The following is a 24,729-nucleotide window of genomic DNA, read 5'->3' on the forward strand; positions in this document are numbered from 1 at the left end:
TTTATATTAGTCTATGGAGTGCCGTCTGTTTGTTCTATGCTATATATATATATATATATATATATATATATAAACACACACACACACATACATACATACATACATACATACATACATATACAGTCAGGTGCATAAATATTGGGACATTGACAGAATTTTCATATTTTGGCCTCTATTCACCACCACAATGGCTATGAAATGAAACAAACAAGATGTGCTTTAACTGTAGACTTTCAGATTTAATTTGAGGGTAATTACATCGAAATCAGGTGAACGGTGTAGGAATTACAACTGTTTCTATATGTGCCTCCCACTTTTTAAGGGGCCAAATGTTGTGTATGTGATATTTTGTCTATACTATATATGTTTATAGCGATTCAATACTCAAAGATATTGGTGAGCATATGAACATTACTTTATTGGTGACATTCTTCTTAAGCTTATTAGCGTGGAGTACAAAATCGAGCAGTTTTGGAGTGTTCTAAGTCCGTTGTTTATATTTCCTTAGTTTTTATGGTGATGGTGAGCACTAGGGACGTCATCTGACTGAGCGGGACATGTGACCGCAATGTCGCTGACGTCATCAGGCGGCGCTTCCCGACGGGGGTGTGGTCCCGACCCGGGTGCACCGCGTTAGTCACTTGGTGGAGTTACTTAAGGTAAGATGTTCCTTTGTTTGTATTGTCCTGATGAAAAAACGGTATTAAAGAGCTTTGAAACATCGACCTACTATACGCTGTCTCAAGCCTCATATGTGCCAGGAGTGCTGCTTCCCACGTAAGATTGTTCAAATTTACTTGCGGGCACCCGGCCAAGTTGCCTTTCTTATAGGGAGTGCCAGACCTTGCTGTATTCTATATATATATATATATATATATATATATATAGTGTAACCCCTGACCTTCCCCCGAAGCGCAATACTTACCTTTGGTAACCAGCGCCGGTATTTTAAGCCACAGGGATCCCCTTTATCTGAATATTATCTGCAACTAGTAGCAGTTGGGATCTGTCCGCAACCCTCCTCAAAGCTGCAGTTTCTTGTAAGTATTTTATTGAAATATTTGAAAAATAATTGATAATAACTCTTAACAATTACATAACAGTTAAATATTACTTACATTTAAATATTTAAATACTTTTTATTAAAAACTCACACCCTTTAGGGGTGGTGATAAATGACAGGTGATAAAGTGAAAAATAGGTTGACCAATATTTTTTATCACGCCTAATTTCCAACAATTGAATAGCCTGGCCATGTTACAGATAGGCTGAAATTTAGGCGTGATAAATCACAATTATCACGACCAAAAAATGTTCAATTGAATAGCGACTAAATTTTATCACGCCTAATCACATGTTTATCACGTGTAAAAACACAGTGATAAAACAATTGAATTCCCCTCCTAGAGTCTCAGCCATGGCAGTGTCTGCCTGCCGTACAATGTGGCTATGCTCATGGAAGGCCGAGGGCTTAGAATAATTGCCCTACAACAGGGAAATCTTGTTTGACCGAGACCATTACAAGATTGTGATATAATTGAGAAGAAATGTGCCGAAGCATAAATCAACAACAAGACTGCGCTTGTATGTAATGATATTAGTGAGCTAATATACACAAACGTCAGACTGACACAACATAAAAGTGTTTTAAATCTCCTTTGAGTTACAGTGCTCAGGGAGTAAGCTAGTACCTATTTGTACGATGGACAGGATAATCTGTTTAACAGATAAAGGTCAGAAGTATATAAATGTCAGAAATATATTATTTGAAGTGTTCAGATCTACATAAGGAGAAGGGGTAGCGCATGGGCGTAGATGGGGAAGGAGCTGAAATGAGAGAATGGGGAGTACCAGCCTGGCGGGAAGTAACAGGGGGTGGATGAATTGGTGTATGAGCAGGATATTCTCCAAATGCGTCTCGGCCAACAGGCCTTCTTTAGGGAGTGATGTGGCACCATCTTAAAAGAGGGCAGTGTATATACAAGCTGGATGAAGTCATGTAAGGCACAAGCAGCTGGTCTCCGTGGGGTGGTGAGTGGAGACGGAGTGTGTGTACAATCGTCCACATCCCCATGGAGACCAGCCGCTTGTGCCTTTCATGACGTCATCCAGGGTGTATATATACTGCCCTCTTTTCACAAGAAGGCATGGCCAGCCAACACACAGGCATTGGCTAGATGGCTTTGCATGACGATCTCACAGGCTTACAAGCAGGCAGGCCTTCCTGTACTGGCTATTGTTACTGCTAATTCTACTCGCTCTGTGGGTCCCTTGTGTGCAGCTCGCTGTGGCGCCTCAGCTGAACAGCTTTGTAAGACGGTCACGTGGTCCTCTGTCCAGACCTTTCTGAGGTTCTATGCCTTCGATACATTTGCCTCTCAGGATGCTTCCTTTGGATGCCGGATTCTCCTCTCAGCGCAGGAGCGTCCCCACCCTTGAATAACTGCTTTGGGACATCCCCAAGGTCTCCCTGTGGAGCCCTATGGACCCTGAAGAAGAAGAAAATGAGAATTATGGTAAAACTTACCTTTGTTAACTCTCTTTCTTCGAAGTCCATAGGGTCCACAAGGCACCCGCCCTGACGCACCTGACTTCACATGGGCTATGTTTCTGGTCACCCTTTTCCCGTCTTCTTCTACGTGAGAGTGTGATTCTTGTGTGTACCAGTCTTCCTTCTCTCTTCTCTTCCTCCGGCCTTTGGCTTGTCACGAAATGAGGTGCCTCTGGTGCCGGTGCAGGGTATAGAGGGATGGACCGATGCATCCTTGGAGCTGAAACTGCATGGTGCCCTGTCCTCGAGATAATGCATCTATCTATCTATCTATCTATCTATCTATCTATCTATCTATCTATCTATTTCAACAGTACAGAGCACTGGACAGCAGAATCAATGCACAATTAAATTAACCCAAATATAAAATGACTATGTGTTATGACATAAATTGCATAGTTAAATGATATTTACCCGTACACCACGTACTAAATGTATAACTGATTTCTTCTATTACTATTTATCTAGCAGTGTGCTTTATAAACCTGTCCTGTTTCATTCTTTTAAAGATTTTGATGCCCTCAGTATTCATATGGCTGGATCAGTCTCAATTTCTAGTAACTCTGGAGCTAAAGTAAGTTTTATACATAGTGTTTAACTTGTTTCTTATTTTAGTCTAGATTCAATTAGTAGCGAGCTGCCACTGGCGCATACTACAGTAGCTGACTGCTACTCATACCCCGATAGGCAGCTCTGAAACACATCCCGGAAAAGTTGTCAGTACAGTTTCCAATCTAATTGAATCTGGCTGTAAATGTCATATTGGGAGTACCCATTGCTACACATTTTTAAAGGCTTAAACCAGCTTGTATTGCATTTAAAAAATTAGCTGCATTGAATCCTGTAGGAAAAGCTAAAAAAATACCCCAAATCACTAATTAAACCCCAGTGTGCTTTCTGAATGTGTTTCACTGATTTGTACAACTTTGCACTACTCCTGTTGTAGGCACTTCCCTCATGAGCAGAGACGTATTAAGAACTAGAGTGGTTCCACTGCCCTACACCCCCCCCCATTCCCATGCCTGATGCAATGTGCCTGTTGCACAGTGTACTGGCCCCATATGTGTTCTCTTGCGGCACCATCTTGCCTATGATAAATTCGCAAAGGTGCGTGGAAGACAGCAAATACTCGGGCACAATGCCAGAGTCTTTGCTAGCTCCTGTGCGGCGCAATCTTTCTGAACACATCACTAACAAGATGGCACCGTGCAAAGAGCATGGGGACATGAAGCACTGCACGGCAGGCACACATTGGTCAGTCCTGCATCCTACACCCATGATAGATATGCCATTGCCAATGACCATCATTAGTGGCATTTTTCAGAGTTATTAAACCACTTAGGGGCTATCGGCCTGATTCAAAGATTGATGGAATTGCAGGGCTGCACACAAGCGGCTGTGCAAATCCGTCTATCTCAGATGTAAATGCAGAAGGAGGTGTCAGACACCTCCTTGCTGCACCTGCGTGATCCCAGCACTGCGGCTGAAGTCGTAGCCTGGGATCACCATCTGAACAATTGCGACCATTGGTCGCTATTTTTTCCCCTTTGGCCAGGCTGCGGTAGCTGAAGTTTACCGCAGCCTGACTGGCCCGGCAGCTTGCGAGGCTAGGAAGTTTGCGTCCATGGCCTCTGCGAAGCCCCCGTTCCTGGGAAAGCAGGCCGCCCCCGCACTGCTATCCCAAACGCTTCTGCCTGTCAATCAGGAAGAGGCTTGGGGGAACCCGTGCAGTATCGCAGGACCTGTACTGCACATGAGCAGATCGGGTCCTGCGTATTTGCAGAGTAGAAAACTATGTACTAATCCTTGGAGAGAGAGAAAGTGGACAGAGCGAAAGTACCAACCAATCATCTCCTGTAATTTTTTAAACACAGCCTGTAATATGACAGTTGGTTGGTGTCACTTTGGGGAAAAGTTTTGTACAAGTCAAATTTAGGTGTTTCACCATTGATGTTTTAAATGTAAAATATATTGCAAAATTAATCCAATAGGAATTTACTTGCATTTATTTTATATTCATACAGGGGCTGATGCAAAATGAGTACTAACCCAGGATGTGTAGTGTAAATGCTCTGCATATATCTAGGCCGAGTGCAGTAAGCGAGTGTTCGCGTCATTGCGGAAACATGCAGTCAGGGTCACGGATGTATATTTGCCCAAGGAAGCTGTATTATTCTATAGGTGATCCAGAAGAGGTGCAAATAGATGAAAATGACCATCACCAGCACTAGTCAACTCCTTATGATTGGAAAATGCTCTGCTGACCCTGATTGTATTTCGTTGTCACTCAGGAATATATTATGCTGTTGTGCGCGTGTTTTCAGCATACACAAGTATTTAGTAATACTGTAATTATACACGGCCCTACAACATATTTGATAGTATGCCATCTAGTACAGGTTTAAACTAATTCAAGTGAAGTCTTCGGGACTGATACAGAATTGAATGCTAGTCCGTTTTGCGGATGGAACTTGCATATTTTTGCACTGTGCGTGTTTTGGAGCCGAGCGTACGCTATTACAGATGATATATGTGTATGTATGTGTATATATGTGTCTGTGTGTGTGTGTGTGTAAGTAGATAGCAAAAAATGAGTCATTGATTTTCTATTTTCTATTTATTAACAGGCTTTCTGTTTGATTGCTTCAATGTTTGGAAACCAGATATCACTTCTAGAGTTTCATTCACGTGCTTTGTGGCAAATCCAGCAGTGTGGACAGCGGAGTTGGGGATCAGGCACAAATTTGACCATTTTATCTAGGTACTATTATATTATATAATTTTTTTTTAAAGAAACCTGTTGAGTGTTTTTAATGCTCCCATAATTTGATAGATTAAAATATGTAACCATCAGATTAAGGATTAAATAACTCCAAATGATGGCATATGTCCACAAGTACTACAGACAGCTAAATAAATAGTTTATCCACGTAGAGTGATGCTACAGTAAATAAAGTGCAATACAGGTTGAGTCTCTGCAATACAGGTTGAGTACACTGATGGTTCAGTGTACATAAACATTGTTTAAGGCACAAAATTATTAAAAATATTGTATAAAATTACCTTCATGAAACATAAATGAATTTCATGTATGTACACCAACTTTGAGCCACAAAATTATTGAAAATATTGTATAGAATGACCTGCAGGCTGTGTGTATAAGGTGTATATAATACATAAATGCATTCTGTGTTTAGATTTGGGTCCTATCCTCAAGATATTTCATTATGGTATGGAAATATTCCAAAATCCTGACTATTCCGATATACAAAATACCCCTGGTCCCAAGCATTTTGGATATGGGAGACTCAACCTGTATATGCATTTTCAACAATAATCATATAAAATAATTGATATCCAATAAAATGGTCATATTTCTTCTCTACTTACGTGTCCCATACTTATACAAATCTTATATATTTCCCAAGCACATCTCCAACATTAAATCCACTTGCATAACCAGGAGTGGACTACTAACGGAATGGTTATAGAATCCAAGGTCAACTAAACTAACAATGGACAGGATGGGTCATTGGGAGATTATGTATAAAGAAACTAGGGGTGTGGGATTTACTAAGGGCATTTTGTCAAAAGCATTGTTTATAGAATTTTTTTTCTTTTGGTTTCAAATTCACTAAAGGCAAAACCTCCAAAACAAAAAGCACAATTTTTCAAAACACTACACATAGCTGTTTTCAGATATGTTTTGCCCATGGTTTTCAGTTGTTCACATGTAAAGAATGAAAATTACCATATTTATCAAACCGCCAGAAACAAATGAGGTTCTTGATAGGCGAGATTGTACAAAAAGCAAGCTGTTTGACCTATCTGGCATAATCCTAATGCGATTCTCCGGTTTTAAAATGCCGCTTTCATTAGATGTCATATACCTCTGGTGAAACAGTCAGCCTGAAGCCAAAGGAATGCTCAATAATCTCCACACTGGGCAGAATTCGCTCTTCTTCCTCTGGAGGTTAATAGACCAGTCAGCAAGGCAGACTACGGACTATACAATTCGTCTATACCCTACAGGACATTTAACCATGTGTCAACCTTTTCTGTGTCGACCATTTGTGTGGTGATCTTATGACCCTGTCAACCTTAACCCATGTCAACCTTTTAACTGATGACCTTTTGACCCTGTCGACCTATTGACTATAAACTGTCGATCTTTTATGCCACACCCAATATAAGAATTGAGGATTGCCCTTAGGTTAGTTCATGTGCCAAACTGTAGTTCGTGTTGAATTTACATGAGCTATTACCCCATAGAGGTGTAAGCAAAGACTAGCAAAATTTCTAAACCGGATGGCCGGAAATCTGGGCAGCTGGAGATCGTGCAAGGTTCTGATGCTCTTAATTGAATCTGCTCCTAACATAATTGTCAGAACTAACATGCGTGGTCAGCCAGATCAAAAGTCAGTACATGTAAGTTGAAATAGCAAGACAAAGGCACAACAGAGTTAAAATCTAGAACCTAGCAATGGAGAATTTTGACACCTAAAACCGCAGATGCCTGAATGCAAATGGAAATTAACAGAGTAGATGATGTCTCCTGTTATCTTGCTAACAAGGCAAGCGATACAGAAACAGAACTTATGCTCAAGACAGACTTAACTAGGTCAAACTATAACTAAGACAGATAGTCTGTGCTCATGGTCTTGTACCTAAGAGTTCAGATGTAATCTAGGAAGTGGTGGACATGGGTAAAGTGGCACAAAATCTATTTTTAGACTCCAGTGTTTAAGCAAACCATATATTATCCACAGTAGAAATGTTCTAATTATTTTCATTCCCCCTTCATCATATCAGAAATGTAAAGATGCATGAAGCTATAGGCCAAGAAGACAATAAAGGCTACATATTCCTTCTACTCCTAGACAGCCCTTTCAAGATTAAAGATGGAAGGCCGGGGGCGTGGCCTGGCAAGCAATCGGAGCAGACATCTTGTGAAAAGCTCCCTTGTGTCCACCTATATAAACACCCACCTTTTTCCCCCTGGTTGGACAATACCTGTCACTACACACACACCCATCCTTGCTGAGCCCTTTGCTGGCAGGGAGAAGTGATTTTGGAGCAGAGGAGGTGTGTGGTATCTGTCCCTGCAAGCTGCGGCCTGGTCACCACCTTCAGGCCGGGGACTCAAGTAATTGCGGCGCCCGCCCGCCTTGCCATCTCGGGTGGAGTCAGCCGCTTCCCCCCACTGCTGCACAGATCTTGCCGGAGGCTGCCGCTGAAGCCCTCTCCGCGCCACCTACAGCTGGGGTCTGCCCGCTGACTCCGAACCCACATGCCCGCCCTGCAGTCTCTGGGGGGGTCGGCCGCTTTCCCGCACTGACCTTACCGGCGGCCGCTGCTGGATCCATCTCCGTGGCGCCTACGGCTGGGGTCAACCCGCTGACACCTCATCCACCTGCGGCACCTGCCCGCCTTGCAGTGGGGGAAGGGGGTGGCTTCTCCCTCCCGCTGCCGCACAGACCTGAAGGGCGGCTGCTGCTTGATTCATCCCCACACCTCATACTGCTGGGAACTGCCAGCTGCTGCGGGGACAGACATTGCCGCTCCCATATAGCGGTACACCACGGCCCTGACCTCCTGCCCCTTATAATTATCTGGAGGGGGAATCGGGTAGAGGTCATCCTTATTCAGAGGGTCATCCTTACTCTATCGGACTGTGAACCCCTGAGAGAAGATCCTCATGACCTGGTGGCCTGTGTCGTATCTGCAGCCAAGTTGTCCCAATACACAGTGAGTGACTCTGCTTCCAGCATCTTAAATCTTACCTTATACTAACCTAGAAACAACTACTTATACGTGGTCCCACACTGTCTTTATACCTGGCTCTCGAATTATAAGGCTTGTATTTTTATCTCTGTGGATCTGGCTCCCCCTGGTGGTTAAAAAGAAGAATTTCACTATGTAAAATGATAACTTCTGACACCTGCTCCATGCTTGCTAGGTAACCATATCCTCAGGGGAATGTGACCCTTACCATCCACTCATTCATGATGATATATTAACGTGCAGTATCCAATTCCGCCTCTTCCTAATGGGAAAACCAATAAAAGATCCCAGGACGCCACGCCCTAATCCCTCCCAAACAAATCTCCGCTCATATCTTTCTATATCCCAGTCTGCCAACTCTTCTAAATTGCCTTTGGAATCGATCCCAACAACTCCGATTACTATGGCTCAATCACCCCCAGCCAGTGACTTCCAATTCCAGATGTCACAATTACGAGGCGAAATTACAGAAGTCCTGACTCATGTCAGGTCACTCCCCTGCAAACAGGACATTCAGGTGCTAGAGTCAAGAATTCAGGACTCATTCCAAATCCAAATTGCCATAGTACAGGAAGACGTCAAACAGCTGGGATCTCGAGTGGTGGTCCTCAAAGAGGAAAAAGATGCTGTTAATGACCAATTGTCCCATCTTCATACCTTGATCTCCCAACAGTCCTCTTCCATGCAACTTCTCCAATCTAAACTCGATGACCTTGACAACAGAGGGCGCAGAAACAACATACGGATCAGGGGTCTTCCAGAAGATGTTCCACCTTCTGGCCTGCTCGATGCCTTCAACAAAATCTTTGGTGAATTACTCGACCTGGACCCCAGTGAATCTATTGAGTTTGACCGGGCACATAGAGCACTGCGTCCTAGGGGCCTGGCGTCCGAATACCCGAGAGATGTTATATGTAGACTTCATTATTTTTCACAGAAAGAGTATATATTTCGCAAAGTCCGTACCCTAGAGGGAGTGGAGTTTAATGGTACGATCCTGCTGATATTTCCAGACCTTTCTTGGCGTACTCTTCAACAACGTCGATTAGTGAAGCCCTTGAAAGAATCTCTTCGTAAACATGATCTTAAATACAGATGTGGTTTTCCTTTCTCTCTCCAAGTATCTCATTCTGTTGTTAAGTCTGTGTCTCTCGAAACGCCTTTAGATTTACCAGATTTCTGCTCCTATTTGGGCATAGATCCTGTTGCTCTCCCGGATTGGCAAGCCTTTCTGTCACCATCTCCGACTACTCAAGGTCAGCCAAAACGAGATCAATGGCATACAGTACAGAAGCAACAGAAGAAAGCTAAAGGCAATAAATCTACAACCAACACTGATTCCACCTGAAGTTGGAAAATCAAACTATTATGCTCTACCCGTTTACTCTTGTATTTCTAATGTTGAATATCTGTGTTTCACTGTTTCTCCTCCCCTGGAAGACATTAGGAATTGGTTTTCCCTTCCTATATTTTTCCCTTTACTGGAAGTTTATGCTGAATATCTTTATTTCTATATAATGTCGGAATGTTATATATCTCTCAAGTCTTTTGCTTTATGTATATTTTTCCTTCTCTTTCATTCAGGATGTTTGGGGGACTACCCCCCCCCTGTGTGCCCCCTGCCGCTAAAATTTTTCCCCGTGACATGGGAGCCCCGGTGGTCCCTCTTTTGTCCGGTAACGGTTTTTCAACATCGTTTATTGCCATATTGTGTATGTATGTGATTAATTTACAAATCTGTTATTGTTTTTCCCCCTCCTCTTCTTATGTTCCTTTCCCTTTTTTTTTATTTTTCATGTTTTGCTGCTATTATTGTTTCTGGTGCGCCAAACTAAGTGCCTTCTGATACTCAATTTGCTCCCTAATTTTTCTCCCCCATGGCTGCCCCATTCCGTATAGTATCCATTAACGCAAGAGGATTGAATGTACCCGAGAAACGAGCCCAAACCCTTCGATCCTTCCTCTCTGAAGGTGCGGATGTGGTTCTTGTACAGGAGACCCACTTTTGCCACTCTTCTACTCCTATGAATTACTGGTACCCTACAGCATTTTATTCAAATTTCTCCTTGTCTAAATCTAAAGGTGTCGCCATTTTGTTTGCAAGACATTTGACAATTGTGGACCAGGAAGTGCACTGCCTTGAGTAGGGGAGGGGTTTATTGGTCAAATGTTCCAGTTTCAACCATCTCTTTACTTTTGTCAATATTTACGCCCCTAATCATAGTCAACCTTCCTTCCTCGAGAGGGTTCTGGACAAGGTGGGTGAGCTTCAGCAGGGAACTCTGATAGTCGGGGGTGACTTCAACTGGACCCTTGATCCCTCTCAAGATACCTCAACGGGTTCCTCCTCCGTCCCATACCAATCGTTGAGAAAGATAAGGCGCTTGCTCCATGCTCACCAGCTGTCTGATATCTGGAGGTTCTTTCACCCTTCTGACAGGGACTACTCTCATTATTCTAGCTGCCACCGATCCTACTCTAGAATTGACTATATATTTATTGGCCACCGTCACCTCCATCTTGTACAGGCTTCCTCGATAGGCGTAACTACATGGGCAGATCATGTCCCTATTACTGTTGACCTTTCTCTCGCCCCCTCTAGCCCTCTCTTTAGAACATGGCGTTTCAATGAATCATTGCTAACTGACGATTATTGTAGAGCGCAGCTTTTAGAGGCACTAGATGCCTATATTGACTGTAATGCTAACCCTGATACCTCTAATCTTACCATATTGGAGGCGCATAAGTGTGTCCTGAGGGGAAAATGTATCCAATTAGGCTCCTATTTAAAGAAACAACGTCTCGGCCAAATAGATTCCTTTTTGCAAAAAATTCATAAATTGGAATCTCTTCATAAATCCTCCCTATCCCCTGATGTTCTTATAGAATTAACTCAAACTCGCTTCGGAAATGTAGTAGTCAATATTTTCACTGGGGTAATAAACCCGGGAAAATGTTGGCACGTGCTCTCAGAACACAAAGAGTGAGCTCTTTTATCTCTTCTGTTAAGGATAGAGGGGGGCAGACCCTTCATGATACCACTTCAATTGCGGAAGCCTTCTGTTCGTATTATTCTTCACTTTATAATTTACCAGTTTCCGCGGCTTTCCCCAATGTGGGCGGGAAGCACCGAGCTATCGACACTTATCTTTCCAGAGTTAGTTTTCCCAAACTTGACACCTTGGTCAGAGATGAATTAGAGACACCCTTTTCCTTACAGGAACTGGAGGAAGTCATCAAGTCTACCCCTTCTGGTAAGAGCCCTGGCCCTGTTGGCTTTACCATTAATTACTATAAGGCCTTCCGGGACAAACTAGCCCCCCTGCTCCTGAAAGCTTTTAACAGTATCAGATACCTCACCCTTTTCTAAACAATCTATGGAAGCCCATATTACAGTAATCCCTAAAGAGGGTAAGGACCCTTCTCTCTGTCCCAGCTATCGTCCAATTTCCCTTCTTAACGTCGATGTCAAACTATTCGCAAAGCTTCTCGCGAGGCCAGAGATAACACCTCCAAACTTATAGCTCTTATCCACCATATTTCCTCGACTGATACCCCAGCTATTCTGTTGTCTACCGACGCCGAGAAGGCGTTCGATCGCGTCGATTGGAACTTTATGACAGGAGTTTGGGAATGGGACCCGTTTGCCTTCAACGTATCCTTGCCTTATATAGGTCTCCATCTGCGAGAATCAGAATTAACAGCTCCCTTTCAAATTCTTTCCCCATAACAAATGGAACTAGACAGGGCTGCCAATTATCTCCTATGATTTTCGTCCTTTGTATGGAGGCCCTGGCACGATCCATTCGCCTAAACCCTGACATATCGGGTTTCAAGGTGGGCAGGGAGGAATATAAACTAGCTTTATTTGCCGACGACTTATTGGTCACAATCATGAACCCTATAGTTTCACTTCCGAATTTATTAGAGGAGTTTAAGACCTTTTGGGGACCTTTCTAACTTTAAAATTAACTACTCGAAATCTGTTGCTTTAAACATTACTGCCCCCTCCCAGATGGTAGCTGGTCTCAAATTATCATTCCCCTTTGCTTGGCATACCACCCATTTAAAATATCTTGGGGTTACTTTAACTAGAAACCTTACACACCTATTTGAATCTAATTTTGTCCCTCTACTGGCCAGACTCCGCGCGGATTTGCAGTTGTGGAAAACCAAATCTTTTTCGTGGTTTGGAAGACTGGGCGTGTTAAAAATGAACTTCTTACCTAGGATCTTATACCTCCTACAAACTCTCCCAATCAAATTATCACCAAAGTGGATACTAGATGTCCAAACTGTAACTAGAGACTTTATTTGGAAGGGAAATAGACCCCGTTTGAGGTTGGATCTTATGTCCCGTCACAAAGATAGAGGCGGCATTTCCCTTCCAAATATTAAAAGATACCATCAAGCATGCCTCCTACACCGCTTTTTAGAACGGACTAGATCTGACTCCCCTAAACAATGGCTATGCATAGAACAACAAGCACTTGAGATCCCCCTGTCGATAGCTCCGTGGCTTCCTGTTCTTCCCAATCTCACGCACCCCACTATTGGCCCCACGCTGTCCTGTTGGAGGTCCCTGAGGAGATCCCCATCGGTATTCGCTCCTAATTCCCCTCTGACACCGTTCCTCTATAATGATAGTTTCCCTCCAGGGATGGACCATATTAACTTTCATTCTTGGTTGAGGGCAGGTCTTTTCAGGGTTGGACAGTTGGTTAGCAATGGTAGTGTACTATCTTTTGCAGAAGTATGTGAGAGATGGAGGCTGCAGGCTAATGAATATTGGCGCTATTTCCAGGTTCGTCATTTCTTACACTCCTTGGGAACACCCCAGACCTTAAGTAGGGTTTATACTCCTTTTGAGCAGCTATGCGTAAGTCCCACTCCCCCCACCCATACTATTTCATTACTATACAGCTCTCTTTCCTCAGACGCTGGCATCTCCCTCCCCAGCTTTACTGAGCGTTGGAACCGTGACCTCGGTTCCAGTCTAGATGAAATTCAATGGAGAAAGATATTTGCACTAGGACATGCCTGCTCCAAGAGTACCAGCGTTGTTGAGACTCAGTACAAGCTCATCTCGGGATGGTACAGATGCCCAGATACTCTTTCTAAAATAGGGATTGGGGTACCCAATATATGTTGGCGCTGCTTGAATGCCCCGGGTAACCCTTTTCATATCTGGTGGCAGTGCCCACTCCTTCGGCCCTATTGGTCAGAAGTGATTTGCCTCTCAGCCATAATTCTGGTTGAACCGGTTCCCACAGATCCCCTGTTTTGGTTATTCCACCTGTCGTCCGGGACCCTCTCGAGGTACAAAAGGTCTTTATTATGTAATTTGAATAACGCGGCAAAGGCTGTTATCCCAATGAGATGGCGCTCCTCCTCTCCTCCCGTGGTGACTGACTGGTTCACGAGAATAGATTTATATATGGAGATGGACGATTCGATAACTTCCGCTGATGGCGACTATGAATCCTTTAGGGATACCTGGTCTCTCTGGATGGATTTTAAGGATTCTGTATCTTATAAAACCATTCTCTCTAGCCGACCTACACTTGTGTAAGTTATGCCTATTTCCTTGCCTGGGCCCTATGAGATCTAGTAGAGCCGATATACATTAATATTAAACTTATCTTAGCTTAAATATCTTAGCTTTGTTTTTGATCTGTGTTCTAATTATTCTAATTATGCAGCAATTCTCTCTTTCCCCTCTCCACCCCTCATTATTTTGTCTCTTCCCTAAATGTTTTTACTTTTTTTTTTTTTTTTTTTTGATTATAGCGGTTCTTTATATTCTGATCAGGAAATTTTATATTTTTTCAGATTTGATTGAAACCTCATTTTGTAATATCAATTTTGAAATGGTTCCTTTTTTTTATAATAATCTGCTACTATTATCTAATAAAAATTATTTGCTATAAAGATGGAAGGCCAAATCAGAGAACCTCAAAGCGATAATTCAGTTCAATCCTTCTAACACCAATAGGGGGCAGGATTGCACAATACCCATTCTATTACAGTGTTCCATCACAATCAAGACTCCCATCAACCTCAGTAGAGTTAGAAGTTTTGCATGTCTACAGAACTTATTGAAGGCTCTATAAATGTACCTTGCTCCTTCAGATCAGAAAGGAAAAGACAATTTCACACTATTCTGGAATTGAAAGCACTCAACAAGTTTGTCAATGCCAAATGTTCACGTATGAAATCAATGAATTTGATCCTTATGGCCATCAGCCTAATTTCCACAGATCTCCACGATTATTGTTTTCATATCCTGCTGGCAGCGCAGCACAGGAAATTCCTCAGGTTCTAGGTCATGGGATGACACTTTCAATTCACCTGTCTTCCATCACACCTGGTAAAATATCCAAGAACCTATACAAATGTGCCGGTAACACTGGTGATGGAATTAATTAAACAGAGGGTCAATATATGGCCATGTTTGGACACCATCCTGGTGATGATAAGGTCGGAACATGCTGTCCATTCCAAATCTATGTAAGTATTACATGACTGCATTCAGGCCAAAGATTTCTTCCACCGTAGAGGTGGTCCCTGGAAAAGTTGTCACATATGCCATCTTCAATGGGAATTACCATATGACATCACAAGCAGACCTTTCTGGTTTGCAACATTATCGAGAAACTCCAAAAGGCAAAATCCAATAACTAAAGACCAAAGGAATGTCACTGTTACACCCAGAATGTCTAATACTTATAACAGGCTCCAGTGATGCAGGCTGGGGAGGTCACCTTTGGACAAAGGTCGGGCAAGGTACATGGCCAAGGGAAGAGAAGCAACTTCATATAATATATACTAGAAATGAAAGCAGTATGAAAAGCAGTTCAGTGTTTTCATCTGTAATTCCTGAGCAAGCTTCTTAGTGTATTCGTATATAAGATGGTGGTGGCCTTCATAAATCATCAGGGAAGCACAGATTACTTAAAGTCGAAGACAGGTAGTTTAAGGGGAATGATCTCTACATCTGTCACCTCTAGTGGCATGCTCTCCTGGAGCGATCCGCTGTTTCCGGGTCCGATGGTCGTTCTTTTGCAGATTGATCCAATGCTATTACTCCAGAGCATTTGTGCCCATCAGTTCCCGGCGGTTGAGACTGTAAACTGCAAAAGAAGGCTGGGGTGCATGCACAATAGGGGATACCTTTATTGTCTCAACTCCATCCACTTACTGCTTGGTGATTTGTCTCCTTTATGGAAAGTCTGCACCTCACTGTACTTGTTACTGTTTACCATCTCCTGACCTTGGCTTCCCTGCTCTTTATTACCAGCTCTACCTTCTCCCATTTAATGTCTTACTAAGTTTCCCGTGAAAATGTAACTTGGAGATTTACTAAAGGCATACACGCGTAAAAACACAACCCCGCAGAGAAACAGATGATAAAACATGGAAATAGAAAGACCATCGAACCAAAACAAAAAACACGTACTTTCAATAAACAGTAATACAACTCATGGATTTACTAAGAGTCATGCTTCAAAACGCGATAGACCACAGACCAAAATCAGAGCAGAATGGAAGAATCGAATAAATGACCAAATCAGCATTGTATTTGTGTGTGTGTTAAGCTTTCCAATTTGTCAGCACACAATGATGATGCTTATAAAAGGGACCCAAATCACCTGCAACAATCTGCAATAATAATGGTGCAACAGGATTTTGAAGTGTGCAAGATCTAATTAAGATGCACATAAGATACAGCAGTGTAAGTATACCTTACTGTAGAATATGACCTGCATTACAGGCAGTGTTAGGCAAAACATAGACACTCATCAGGCCTGGTGGGAGCAGCCGTATCTCGCAACTGATGGGTCGCAACTGCTCCTCGTACTCCAGGTAATTCGGCTGCTAAGGGGAGCCACTACCCGCCTGCTGTTCTGACTTGGCTGCCTTTGCCACTTTCTCCTTCACCTGCCTTTTATTATCTCTAAAACTTTTTTTTACAAGGTTCATTGCTACAAATTACATGACCCACTACATTCACAACCCCATCCCAAACGGCTGCTTTACACCGCACTGTAGCGCGGGTAGACATCTGGCCATACTGCACTTCAAAGGATTATATGATCTTAGTCACCAAGCACATTTTCCTGATAAATAACCTTCACATTTCTCCCAGTTTTGGTTTTACTCCTCTGGGATGATGTCCCATTACTATCACTGTCATACTCAAGCAAAGGCTCCTGTGCAACCTCCTCCTCCACTGTGCCTGCAGCTCCTCCATCCTTGGCCTGATCCTCTCACCCTGCAAAATAAAAACACACAGAACACAGAAAAAAAACACAGACCGCAGAAAACTACACTATTAATAAACATTTACCAACACCTCCAAACAACAATACAAACTCCTCCACCAAACTCCAGCAACAAATCCTCCACCAGTGCTACCGCCAACCACAGAAACACACTACAATGCACTTGTTCTGATCGGTTTGGGGAGTATTTGGTTTGCTGAGAAGACAGTAGCATTTGATGGCTACTACCAATGGGAAAACTAAAGGGAGTGGTTTTTGTGTTCAGTTTAGTTTAATCGCGTTTGCACATACATTTCAGTGCGGAGTCCATCATAAAAATACTGTCCGGCAGAGATCACGCCAAAACCAAACACAATGGGTAGATCAATGGAAAAAATAGACAGGCAAACACGCTTTAGTAAATGCCTGATTTGGGGCGCAAAAAGATCACGCGAATCCCAGTGTGTTTTTTCTATCCCAAGTAGGATTCTTAGTAAATTGACCCCATTGTGAACTAGACCCTGGACTTGGCCTGACTTCTGCCTTTACCTCATCCCACCTGATTCAGTAAAGGGTTTATCCATGCTCACGATTCAAGTTTTGGTACCAAATTGTCCGCAGAAGAACTAATTAATCGCTTTTTGCAAGCAGTGAAGACATTTTGCTTCTCTATTCAGTCCTTTGTGGCACGGTGGCAGCTTAATCTTATGCTAATGTTCTGTTGGCGTCCTCGTTTGAACCAATAAAGGAGGATTCTCTGAGATGTATGACACTGAAGGTTATGTTCCTGGTAGCAGTTCTGGCAGAAGTGTCAGAGAGTTACAAGCACTATGGCGTAAGATGATCTCTTTAAGTGGCATATTTATTATAAAATACGGCAAGCCATGAAATATTATGAATCCTTATTGCTGCATTATTCTTTATTCGCTTGAATGTATTAATGTAAATCGCTAGGACAAGGGTTCCGATAAGAACTCGTCACGACAATCAGGAGGAAGTAAAGTGGTTGCATCTGCAATCACTTTACTTCTACGTACGGACCCCCTTACGGCTAAGGAAGTGGATAGATCCCCTTCAGTATTTGTACCCTGACGTCATCAGTTACCGTCCAACGTCATTCCCTACTATCCACCTGGATATACTGTAGATGGGGAATATAAACCCGTGCCCGAAGCGTGGTGAGCGAACAAATATTTTCTTTTGGTGGCCTTTATGGGCATGGAACTGCACTTCCACCCTTAAATACTGAAGGTTATCTATACCTTTCCTTACGGCTTTCAAGCTGCACATGCGCAGTACAGTAACGGCTGAGATGCCCAACAGGACGTCCTTTAGTTCACCAGAGAGGGACAGAACTATCCTCTCCAGTGGGGCTGCCCCATTGCAGTCAATGGGCTAACACCTGAAGATGGCATTAGCCCATGTAGGTACAATCTGCAAAGCTTTGCTCTGCAGATCTTGTTAAATTACATCCCCATAGAAAACTATGCGGTCGGCTGCGTCGGGGACTGACGACCGGAATGTAGCCTCTTTGGTACATTTAAGGGAACCTTCATTCTGCCCTTAAATATGCAGAAACCACTGTTTCTGCATATTTTAAGGCATAATTGATTAATAAATATGCCCCTAAATATCTACAAGGATCAAGGGATTCTAAAATCTAATCCAACTTTCTTGCCAAAAGCTGTATCTATATTTCACATCAACCAAGACATTGCATTAACATCCTGTTACCCCCAGTCTGTGGATGAAAAAGAAGAAAACGCTACATTCTGAGAGCAATCACTATGTACAGAGTATCCTAGGAATATAGAACAGCTATCTGTGATTCCAACAGGACCTCAGAAAAGTTATGCTCCTTCCAAGCAAGCAATGACCAGAGGGATCAGAGAGAGTCATTACGGTATACATGCATACAAGAGGAATGCACAGAGCCAGAGAAAGTGAAAGCACACTAACATAAGTGGCGGCAACATCTTTGGGAAAAAAGGGCTCTGGCTTAGGTGACGGAGCTCTGCAACACAGCAGGATGTACATATAGCTGTTGCTATTGTAGTCACTACTATATGGATATATTATTTTCTACTGACACTCAATTTGGATGATACAGTATGTCCTCTTCACTGTCACTTGAATAAACAGATCATGCAGCATATGTGACTTCGTATTCTTGTTAGTCCTCCCTACTATAATGCTTTGATACAACCCATTGCAATGGCTGCCATGTAGGATTGAAAAAGAAAGCCGCAAACTATCCTTTTCCTTGAAATACTCCATATTATACACCATTGTTGTTCGAGATGATATATATTTTTCAGAGGAAGCTTGGAGAGGTTCTCAAAGGCACAGGGCAAAAGCAGTAGCTGTATTATATACCACATGGGAGCTAAAAAAAATGTTTCATTATAGGGATAATACATTTCTTCCAGTATTTTAATATTACCGTGTCAGTATAGAAAGTCTAATATGTGGAAATTCCAGTATATCTCCGAAGTAAGTACTTTTCTGTAGGCACTGCCAGGTTGTGTGGAAGAATGATTTATACTGATCTTATACCTTTCACATTAATCTGTGGAGAGAAATTGCACAGCTCTAAGACTCACTGGGGTGAGGTAGGTTTTATTAATCCTTTTTACTTAAATCAGCCAGTTTCTACCACTTCCAAATAAGAGTAGCAGTAAATTCATTACTCTTTTACTCGTCATCTCCAGATTGTAAACTGTCACAATCGGGCCCGTTCTACCCTTTGTCTCTTGTTTTCTACCACTTATGCACTTGTCCATGTGATTGTTCTGATTTTTGTTTAACTTATACTTGGGGGTGATTCAGCCGAGGATGCAGAAGCTTTCGCAGCTGTCACTCCCCTCTCCCCTCCCCCCAATGGCGGTGACATGCCTCCCTTTTGGGAAACTGAGTCTGTCGCAAGCCCTCCCCCGCCCAGAAATGGCAGCAGACTGTCAATCACTGACAGTTTGCTCCCGGACTGCGTGTGGGATCGCATACCCGTATTGCACATGTGCAATATGGGTCAGGCGCATGCACAGTTTCCCGATCGTCTGGAATCTGCGTGATCCCTGTCACTGCGTCCTCTGCTGAATCACCCCCTTGTCCATTTGAACTTTTAAGACTTCTACTTCCATGACGTGTAGTTGGAATTTCGGCCATGCTGAGTTGGACGTACGCAGTGATCCTTCTTTCTTTAGATGGATATCTTGCACCAGGTGCAATTGTATGCTGATAATGATGATGGCTAGTTGAACAAGCATATGGGTAGGGACGCTGCAGTTCCCTTAGAGGCGTACATCTCCTCTGCATTTTAGCGAATATATCTGCATATTGTTCCATGCACGCAGTGCAAGCTTAATTGCAGCCAATTATCATGTAACTCATGAATAGGTCCCAAAACACGCACTTAATATTAGTGTCTCTTTACATATCAGCGCAGTGAAGTGACTGCTTACAAAAGCTTAGTAATGCTAGCCCTAAGTGTGCATTTTCCCATATTGTTTCTATAGCAGACAATACATTGTACAATACTTGCCTATAATAAAATGATTACTGATTGTTTCAAAGGTGCAATAACATAAATCTTCATTTTGTTGTCCTTGTTCTAGTGTTCCTCTGCTCCAAACGTCTCCCTTATGTTGTGCACTTTCCACAAACCCTGCCAAAGTAAAGACAAATGGTTAGTAACTGGCACAATGCTTACATTGATTAAATCTAACTTTCTAAAATGTTTTCTTCTGCCTTACTGTTACTTTGTTGGGTGAAATTGCTAATCTACATCTTTACCTACAGAAAAATGATGTATAATTTTAAGAATATATTCCTGAAAAAGAAGTCAAACATGTATTATAATAATTATATACATGTATAGCCATGGATTCTTATTTTTTTATTTAGCACTTTGTAATGTCATGTATTAACATAATCGTAAAATATGGAGGAGTCCACCACTAAAGTATATCATTTTGCCCATTTTGTATTATTTATTTTCCCCCCATGTACATTGAATTTGATCCACTCCCACATCCTGGTTTTCAGAACTGCCCTAAACTGTAGGGATGCACTTACATATGCAGGACTGCGGGTGGGGACAAGACGAAAAAAACTGTACCTTCAAAGTTCTGCCTACCAACACTTTAGGACCAGCCCTTCAGCTTTTCTCTAAAGCATAATTGATTTAAATGGACCATGAGAATAAGGAAATCAATGCAGTTATAAATTTAAAAGTTTTTTTTTTTTTTACTGCCAATTGAAATGCACCAAGCTAAATAGGGGACACTTATTTAACTGCTCCTTACCCACCTATTGAATTACTTTTAAACATCTTGTCCTGCACAACTAAATCTAATTATTGCATGTGGGATTAAAATGAGACACACAATTATACTTGGCTGATCTAATCTAGGAATGCCTTGATTTTGCCTAAGCTTGCAGACACTACAATATTGATGTGCCAGTTCCATGCACTTCTGCTTAAAAAAGTGTGGATAATGTCACAGAAAGTAATTTGCGCTGCTCGCCAGTGTTTTTGAACTTCATAAGCGACCCTCACTGGCAGTCGTGAACAAAGAGCAAAATATCGGTGTGCCATGTTAAATAAGCTTTGTTACTGCCATCCTTGATTTTTATAAGTGTGCCCAGATTTTCACCAAGACACATAGATTGACTCTGGAGGGGTCTCCTGGACAGAGGTGTAAGTTGTACATATAATACATACAGCGCTATAAGGTAACATAGGGTAATCTATATATTTATGGTGGATGGTCTGTCTTATATCTGTCATGCGCATTCCACACATGGATCCTCCCCCAACAGCTCCTACTTCTGCAATGGATGGCTGGGACAACTTTGTGGCTGGATGTGAGCAGGGAAGAGAATGGAACCCTTTAGCACCAACCACATTAACTAGAAAGTAAACCCGAATAAGGGGTCTAAATTCTAGTATATAAATTATAATTATATAGACCCCACATGGATATATGAAAGGGTGTCATACAGTATAACTTTGTTAGAATGTCTAGCGGTTATATCACGTTGAATTCTGTGCGCAGCTATCAATGCCAAAGCAAAAAGAACCCATTACATTTAATTGTCATTGGTGTTAATTTGTTAAGTTTTACTATAATTTATATTTTTCATATCTGGCACATTTCAGGTCAGCCAATCATTCCCTGCAGTGTTCAGTTGTTGTTTATTCTGAAATGTAAATGTAATAATATTGTCATATAAATACATATGACATTAATGTTTGGTGTTTGTAATACTAAATTACTTTAACAAATGGGTTGAAAGAGCATGCCATGTTTTCACCTCATACATCATTCAGAAATAAAATCACTTTGCCATGTACAAGAGATTAAGATAGAAAGTAGGAAAAGCAAGCCTTGGAATGGTCTCTGCAATGGTTGTTGGACAGCTAATACACTAAAAGGTTTGGCTCTATTCAGGATGAAAGACTTTAACAGCCACACACAGCATATTTCATAAATCTTGTTAGACAGCAGCTTCCATATAATGAGCAATATTATACACTTCTGTCAGCTTCATGATTTCCATATTTATTTACAGAGGTGCAAAATATTTTATACAGTAAAAAAAAAAAAAAGAAAAAAGTATATTAAGTCCATAATCTATGAATATTTTTCAACGGGAAACAGAATGGAAACGATTTTCATCATGAAATCCTTGGTCAGCGCTGATCCATATAGGGGCAGACACAGGATTTCTAGATGGGGAGTTTCCAGTCTTTGCTGTAATACCTGTTCTGTTAGATCAGTATTATAAAACATTCTTTATTCTTTGAATAAAGTATTTTTTCCATCGATAGTTTTTAGTGACATAAAAAAGTAGGGTGATACAGAAGAAAACAAGTGAGATAGAGGGAATAAGAGAGGTGCACATACAATATTGGAGAAAGTCATAGAAAGGGGAAAAGAGACACTGACCAGCTTATATAAAGAGACATAAGAATATTTAATAAGGGTTAATGATTAACTAACCCACCCCCCTCCCAAGACACACTATAAATCTGTTTTTGGAGATGAAGTTTGAATTATTTTCCATTATCATCCTAGAGTCAGCTAGCAAGCAATGAAGCATGTTGAATTTCCTACTGTGTATGGTCTGTGTGCTCCATGAGGCATGTTATGGAATAAGAATAAATGGTGATGTGAGATTCAGTCATGTTGATTCATTGCTTCCCTGATACTTTTGCCGGCTACAGGGGGAGATGTACGAAGCCCAGAAACGGTATCAGCGCACGTTATCTGCGCTGATACCGCTTCTCCCCGATGTATGATCGGGGGTCTGGGCGGTAAATGACAGGGGCGCTGTGCGCCCCTGTCATTATCGGCGCTACTATCTATAAGATAGCAGCGCCGACGGCAGGGCCATGTACGAACGGTCATAACGCATGACCGGCCGGCCGGCTGTAGCTGTCGTTATCGACAGCTACAGCCTGGTGCTAGACTATCCCCACAGCAGGGACAGCGCTGTCCCTGCTGCGGCGGCTGCCGGCTCCACGCGGGGATCTCGCGATACTTGCGAGATCCCGCGCATGCTCAGTGGAGCCGGCTGGGAGAGAGACACAGCGCATCAACACTAGGCTGATGCGCTGCTGTCTCTAGCGGGTAGCGCCGGAGGGGGGAGTTAACGCTCCCCCTCTCCGGCCGATGAGATGTTTATACATCTCATCGGTAGTGCTTCCTGCATCTATCCCACAGTATGGTGTGCACTACACTTTTCACATATGTGCTGTTTCTAGGCGTCATGTTTTCAGAGCCTTCTTTCTATTAAACAGAGCTCTGAGTTTGTTATAAGATGCGTCACTTCATGGACAAATGTCTAGTTTAGTTTAGTTTAGGATCTATGACCCATTTTGTAGACTAGTCTTTTCTGGCTGGGTAAACAGCATCTGGAGCTGGATAGAGGAGTACGGACTGGAGGCTTGACGGGAAACTCTAATACAGGTTAAGTCTCCCATATCCAAATATTCTGAAATACGGAATTATTTTGGCATGACTGAGATAATGAAACCTTTGATTTTTGATGGTTCAATGTACACAAACTTTGTCGAAGGCACAAATTATTAAAAATATTGTATGAAATTACCTTCAGGCTGTGTGTATAAGGTGTATATGAAACATAAATGAATTTAATTTCTGTACACAAACTTTGCTTGAGCCACAAAATTATTGAAAATATTGTATAAAATGACCTGCAGGCTGTGTGTATAAGGTGTATATAACACATAAATGCATTCTGTGTGTATATTTGGGTCCCATTCCCATATTATTCATTATGATATGCAAATATTCCAAAATACAGAATATTCCGTTATCCAAAATACCCCTGGTCCCAAGCATTTTGGATATGGGAGACTCAACCTGTAAACCCCAAAGACCATTCTAATGATAGCATATTCAACTTCAAGATCAATTATTTGTATAGTATCCTTTAACTAATATATTTACACAGTAAATTTAATTTAGTGTCTCAGCTTCCAAAGACAAAAAGATTTCTGTCCCAGCCTTTAAATATTTCCATTATAAGAAAACAGTTTGCTTTTGTGTGTTCCTCAAATGGCCCCTTTCCAATGAACACTTTTCAGTGTGCATGCGTGTGTGTGTATGCATATATTTATAAATCTGTGTATGTATACTGTTTGTATGTATGTATGTATGTATATATATATATCTGTGTATATATACTGTGTGTGTGTGTATGTGTATATACAGTATATATATTTTTTGTGATATGATCGGGGTAGGGGTCCCTCTCCTGGGCTAGGTGGACACCTCCTTACACACAGCAGCCAGGAAACAGCACTCCAGTCGTGGGTTTTCGTGCAAGCTGGTTGGCACCAGTTTTTATTGTGCAACACCAATAGTCAAATAAACCGAACATAAAATAACTCCTAGCCCGGCTGGGCACTTACTAGACAGGTAATTTCCTCTCTACAAGTGGCAAGGCCTCCTGCCTTACCACAAACACATCACTTTCAAAAGGTCACAGTGTCTCTGAGCAAACCTCTGTGTCTGTTCTCCCCAGGGTGACACTGCATTTTTACTCTTACACAGCTATATTGAGCCACTTCCAGGTGTAATCCCTAACTAGCCTACTCTC

At 42.1% G+C, this 24,729-nt stretch overlaps 1 protein-coding gene across 1 annotated transcript in view; it reads left to right on the plus strand.

Annotated features, from left to right (window-relative positions):
- The window catches only part of WDR27 (WD repeat domain 27), a 525,006-nt gene that overhangs the window by 69,626 nt on the left and 430,651 nt on the right, over positions 1–24,729 (plus strand). Inside the window, exons 11-13 of the mRNA XM_088448950.1 lie at positions 3,061–3,125; positions 5,179–5,312; positions 20,214–20,284. Coding sequence (XP_088305076.1) covers positions 3,061–3,125; positions 5,179–5,312; positions 20,214–20,284 — 270 coding nt within the window. The remainder of the gene's footprint in view (positions 1–3,060; positions 3,126–5,178; positions 5,313–20,213; positions 20,285–24,729) is intronic.

This window comes from Taudactylus pleione, unplaced genomic scaffold, assembly GCF_031769625.1.
Source record: "Taudactylus pleione unplaced genomic scaffold, aTauple2 ptg000473l, whole genome shotgun sequence".
Classification (NCBI taxonomy): domain Eukaryota; kingdom Metazoa; phylum Chordata; class Amphibia; order Anura; family Myobatrachidae; genus Taudactylus; species Taudactylus pleione.